Genomic DNA, 6,024 nt, shown 5'->3' on the forward strand with positions numbered 1-6,024 from the left:
AGTAGATTTATCAGTTGATGTCAGCTTTAAAGGCAGTTTCTGTGACCCCAGATTTACAGCATAGTACGTTTCACAGGTAACGAGCCACAATGGTGAACTGTTACGACATTGTAAGTTAACACAACCTGATAATTCAAGTCATCTGTGTTTGTAATGCTGTAGGCGAGGCAGAAGACAACTTGCGAAGTCCATGGCGACCTTGAGAAATCACTTCCTCCCTCTCAGTCGACAACCACTGCACCGAAACGCCGCCTCAGTTGTTCGAGGAACATGAAGGTGAAGACTGTGTGGGGGACGAGACGGATGGCTGCAGGAACGAGACCCTGGACACAAATCATAGACTTATTTAAGCAAAGTCTAACAACGTTTTAAGCACAGGGACATTTACGCAATTAAGATGCAAAGAGTCATAATTTTGGCCGGGCAAAAACATCACGTCTCGAAGGTGACGTCCACCTTGTAAAACGCCTTCGGGCCCAGTTTTGCCGTCTCTGTTAGACAGTGAAACACACCCTGGAACAAGGAGACAAAAACACTAAGACACAGTGTGTCAAGCTGTGTAATTCTCCACAGCCCATGAATAAAACATACATGTCAGAGTGATGAGGGGGAGACCAAGAGAGACGCCCCAGGAAACTCCAACCCTGCTGTCCAGCAACATTTAAATCATTGTACTGTACAAAAACTAACCCCATATTCCAGCTTTGAATTCATTAGTCTCGTTTTAACAACATCCAGCGGTTGGCACAGGACTGTGGCGCATCCCCCCTGTGCAGAAAAGAGGAAAAGGTGTCTATTTCAGAAAATGTGGTGATATTACACACACTCACATACTTACAGAGGCGAGTCACTTACTGCAAACACACTGGCCAGGAAGTGTGTGAGGATGCTGTCAGTCAGGCAACCAGTAGCCAGGACCAGCTGCTTGGACTGGTCGTAACAGGACAGCTGCACGGGCAAAATGCACAAGCTGCAAAATAGCACAGTAGCATTTTTGCGGCGTAAAAGCTTCATGAGGCAGAGGTCTTTACCTGTCCGATAGAGACCAGCGCTCCTCTGGTGGACGCCACTGTAGCACCAGAGAACAGTTTCCTCACTCCCTCTACAAATTAAACAGCAGGATGGAGAACATATGAAGGAAGATTGCTCGATGTGGACAGTTTGCTTTTGAATTTGTTGGGTAGGACTAAAAAAATGTGAAAAAATGTCTTCACAGAGGCTATAAAACATTTGTTACGCTGAATTTTTCACACTTTTCACCTGTTGGACACCTTTTTCAAGTCGTTTGTCAGCATTTGAAGGAAACTTAAACTAATGTAAAGTTAATAATCTCTTATGGATCTTACCCTCCTTCCAAACTCGTAAAAGTCCGTCCAGAGCGTGAGCATAGCTGGAGGAAGAAAACAAATCTCACCATGTGGTGATTTGCATATGACCACTAACAGTTTTCTCTGCATTAAAAGATCTGTTCAGGACGTATTTATACTTACTTCCTCCTGAGCTCTACCGGTAGCTTGACATCATTCTGCATTCTGCGCCGACGAGAGATTGAGACATTTCAGAGCCAGCGAACTGTCAGGATGAGTAACCTTCGCAATGATTATCTTGCTATTGAATTCAGTCATAATTGGCCTGTCAAACCCGAAAGATGAGCATAAAAGCTTTTTCAGCCGGTGATGAATCAAATCAAATCGTTGACCCCATCCTGAATTTCTCATAGCAGCAGCAATATTGTATGAAAATGGAAATTTTAAGTAGAGGGAATTCGATTTTTATTAGGACTACAGCAGCCTCACAACAGCAGCACAACTGCAGGTTGTGACTTCTTCCTGGTGAAACACTAAAACACTTTGTCGTCTACATTCATAGTGTGAAGTATAAATATAAAGAAATGTAAAAGAAAACACTCCACTAAACTCACCTGACATTCACAAGGTCAGCCGGGGTCCCGATGAAACCGCCTGCAAACCCTGTTGGAGAAAACACATTAAATAATAAAGCAAAATATGGACTAATATGTCAACACTGTGTCATAACACAAACCTCCAACGGCGCCCAGCAGGACTTTCTGGTAGAAAGGCATCAGGCCTTTGTTCTCTCTGTTCATCTTGTCCCTGACAGTCTCATATATGGCAAACCGTGACAAAGAATATGTCATCTACAGGAGAAAGAAGGAAAGAAACCCATTCAAATGATGCAGCACAGACATGAACAGTGAATGACTTAGTGTGTGTGTGTGCAGTTTTCCACCTGCCGACAGAGAGACGCACTGAGGCCGCTGTAGAGCGCCAGAAAGCCCTCTCTCCTCACCACGTCAACAGTCATCCCGGTCATCCTCACCCTCACCTCCTGCTGCGTCTGAAGGTGCACCTGGAAATGACCACGTGGGAGGGTCGGTCAGTGAGAGCGACAGCTACCTGCACACTTGCAGAGCGACGACAAAACACACGCCTGCTGCTGTCTTGAGCTTTGACGCCAAGCAAACGAGATGTTCAGACTAAACATCGGCACAGATATTCAGCCAGCATGCTGAATGAAAGAGAATCAATTCAGTAGCAGGACGACAGCTGTAGGAAATACAAAATTGAACCAGAAGACCTGTCTCTGGCATCATTTCACCCACTTTAAAGCATCCAAACAAGCCTATTGATTGTCATGATCAAGGTAATTTCGGAAATTAGGTAAAGTGAATCATCGCCATGAAACAGCAAGCTGTTCCAAAAGTCGGCGTCAACAGGAAAAGAGGATAATAAACCTTCAAAGAATGAAATTGCATTAACATTTTCCACAGTGCGATTCAGAGGCACATGCGAAAAACACTCCAGACAGATCAATGAGGCCTAACTCGATCATTTTCTTGATTTCTCAAAGGAAAGAAAATGTGCCTCATTGATGTTTAAATCAAAAATCAATTAGCTTTAGATTTTACCTTAATTAAATCCAGCGGGTGTGTTAAGCAGGCGGCTGCGCTGGAGGAGACGCCGCCGAAATACCAACGAGAGACGCGGTTGTCCTGCATGTCGTCCGTCAAACGGGGTCCAGAGGAAGAAGGCAAAGTGTCGGCTTCTCAAAGGCTGCTGGGACAACTTCCTCCACCTCTTCATCCTTTTTCCCTCTCACTGCCGGCGATGGCTGGAGGCCGTTCCTGTTACACGCAAAGACTCAGCGCACGTGTCCTCTGTGTGAATCTGCATTTTTGTTTCTCAGAAAAGAGCTGGACATTCTGGACCCACATATGGCCGAACTCGTCCGGCGGAGTAAGTGCAGAGCCTTCGAACTTGCTCCATCTTTCTGTGCCAGGAGAGGGGTGCAGCTGGTTTGTGGGAGGAAGTGTACGTGACTCATGTAAAAATAGTAAGTCAGCTTGACTTGCTGCTGTAGTTTTGTGAATGTGGCGTGGCAGCATCCCAGGACTCAACGGACGCAGATCAAAGGTCATAAAGGTCAAACGAATATTTGTTAAGAATAGACGCTGCTTCCTATTACACCGTTCAGGGTCAAACAAAGGGTCAGGAGGTCAAAAACATTCTGTATGTCTTTATTCTTATTCACTTAAGAGCACTCAAAAACAGTTTGTGCTCATAATAAGTTACTTTCATGTCTTCTGCAAGTTTCTAAAGCTCAAGCATCTGTTTCGGTTCTTAAGCATGACATGATTTTAAATGAGCGCTGCAGCAGCGGCATGAATGGGCAGCCTGGCACTGCACAGCGTGTGCTGACTCGGAGGGAGGGGGGGGCCCGTGACATATGACAGAAACGGTAACTGGACACCCACTCCAAGCCGGAGCAGAGGCAAGACGTGAGCAAACGCTGTGCCGCTGCGGGATCTGACACATGCTGATAAGTGGAGTTATGGCGCTCTGGATCAGGTTTCTGTCCTGTGCCTGGCTGCTCACACAGTAACAGAGGGTAATACATCAGTCCCCCTGCGAGCAAATGTGTACAAACTGCTCTATCCATAGAGCCACTGGTGGAAGGTAACAGTGCATTTACTCAAGTGCAAATTTAAGGTATTTTCATGCACCTGTCTGCTTTAACTCTGCTACATTTTAGAGGCAAATATTGTACTTTTTACATTACAGTTATTTGACAGTTTTAAGCATGACTTACTTGCAGTTGTGCATTAAAAAACATACGAGGAGGTTATCATATATTAAAGCCAACGGTGCATACAGATACAGATCCAAGCAATTAGTCAATTAATCAATCATTTTTTATCGTTTTGTCATTTTTCATGGTTCCTGCACCACAAATGCTGCTTTTCCTTTTCATTATTTTCACTTCTTTTTAACAATTTTGAACAAAACAGGCATTGTGAAGGTGCCACTTTTCTGCAACTGATGCAGAAAGCAATCATCATCATTATTAAATGCAGTTCTGCACAAAACAGTTCAAAATGATCTCCAGCTCAATAAATTTCAACAGCTTTTTCTTTCACACATGACAATTGAGAAGCTAATGATAGAATGTAGAATCGTGGACTTTTACTTGTAATGGAGTATTTTTACAGAGTTGTATTAGCACTTTTCTTTAAGTAAATGATCTGAATGCTTCCACCAACACTGCATATAATATATATTGTGTCATGTGATATTTTGCATTTGTGGATTTGGCTGGAGGGAAATGTCAAGCAGCCCTCCTGGATGTTCTTCTAAATCACCTGCACAGATTGCTTCTAGTCTTCCACGCAGTTTGATCTTTGTCTCTCATCTAAACTTGGAATTGAATTTGATTTCACGCGCCGTCCTTCCCGCCATGATCCACGTCACAGTCTCAGCATAAGCTATGCCCTTCACGGAGTCTGGTGCCATGCTTCCTCCTCGCGCTACAGCCCCACACATCGTCTTCATCGGCCTCTGTTCTTTCTCTCTTCTGCTTCAGTATATCTTGGCCTTTTAACAGCAGTCCTTTTTTTTCACTGAGGACATTCTGACACGTCACGGGTAAAAATAATAAAATGAATGATGGCTGAATTCCATTTAGCTGCTTCAGTTTCAGGGACCTGGACACTGTCATGGCTTCCTGGGACTCATGAATAGAAGGGAGCCATTGTTAATGTTATTAGTAACAGCTGTGCTTGTCCTGCTGTAAATCAACATGTCTGCTGTGAAGAAGGCGGAGACGGTTTCAAATGACATCACGCAAACAAAAACATTTTCAAATTCACTTTATTTATTTTAGCACATCCTGTAGGTGTAAACCTTTAACACCTCCTCGTCTTCACCTGGCTCTGCTGATGATTGATGTCCACACTCCCCCTGGTGTTCATGATGTTCATAAGGTGCTTCCCTCCTCATTTACATACAGTCAAAAATCAATAGCAGACATAAAAGAAGGAGAAAAAAGCACTTTTTATTTTTCTTAAGATGCTTTTTTCCGTTGCATTTTTCAGCATTTTCATTTATGCACTTGTACGTTTTTCCATTTCCATTTCTGGTGATTCAGATTTTGCATTTAACCTTTGAATCTGAGCATTTTCCATTTACGTCGTCCATTTTTCATGAGGAGGATTTTTGTATTTTCTTTTTCAGGTCATTAGTTCATATGCTGTCATTTCAACATCAAAATGTATTTTATTATTCCTTTTCTAGGTAATAAAAATGCATGAGCGTAAATGTCTGCTCCCTCTAATATTTTCTCCATTGATGCTTTTTTGGGGGCACATTATACTTGATCTTGAATACATTTTTTTTTTTAAAGCCACCTCCTTCAGCAGGCTGTTCAGCGTGGTTTCCAGTGCGTTTGAAAAACATTCAGCATCAGACTGAAAGATCTCCAGATTTCAGCTGTCAAGGTGTCTTGAGGGAGTTCACTGATGTGAGCACCACACATTTACCCCGGGTTTCTATTCAGCCTGAGAGCTGTGCTGCACGACGTCTCCTCCTCACTCCTCTCCTTCTACCCAGCTGTCATTCTCCGTCTCAGCTGCCTTGTGTTGCAGCCTCAAAAAGGGAAGAGCTTTAACAAATGCATGGGATGCAGACGGTGGTATGCTTTTTTCCTCAAGCAGAACCTCCAACAAAA

The 6,024-nt window shown here is 43.5% G+C and overlaps 1 protein-coding gene across 1 annotated transcript; it reads right to left on the reverse strand.

Annotated features, from left to right (window-relative positions):
* Window positions 1–221: 221 nt before the first annotated feature.
* slc25a10a (solute carrier family 25 member 10a) lies at window positions 222–3,019 on the reverse strand. The gene is made up of 11 exons (XM_041956437.1): window positions 2,930–3,019; window positions 2,251–2,370; window positions 2,044–2,158; window positions 1,922–1,970; window positions 1,491–1,532; window positions 1,347–1,390; window positions 1,032–1,102; window positions 856–948; window positions 691–768; window positions 457–513; window positions 222–323 (listed from the first exon to the last, which is right to left on the reverse strand). Exons 1-11 carry the CDS (start codon window positions 3,017–3,019, stop codon window positions 222–224), a joined length of 861 nt encoding a protein of 286 aa, XP_041812371.1.
* Between the last annotated feature and the right edge of the window lie 3,005 nt (window positions 3,020–6,024).

The sequence above is a fragment of the Chelmon rostratus genome, chromosome 17 (assembly GCF_017976325.1).
Source record: "Chelmon rostratus isolate fCheRos1 chromosome 17, fCheRos1.pri, whole genome shotgun sequence".
Taxonomy (NCBI): domain Eukaryota; kingdom Metazoa; phylum Chordata; class Actinopteri; order Chaetodontiformes; family Chaetodontidae; genus Chelmon; species Chelmon rostratus.

Coding starts and splice junctions, on each gene's coding strand:
- slc25a10a (XM_041956437.1), bottom strand. CDS start 3,019: ATGCAGGACAACCGCGTCTCTCGTTGGTATTTCGGCGGCGTCTCCTCC. Junction 1,971..2,043: donor CCTGCTGGGCGCCGTTGGAG/GTTTGTGTTATG, acceptor TTTCTCCAACAG/GGTTTGCAGGCGGTTTCATC. Junction 1,391..1,490: donor CCGGTAGAGCTCAGGAGGAA/GTAAGTATAAAT, acceptor TTCTTCCTCCAG/CTATGCTCACGCTCTGGACG.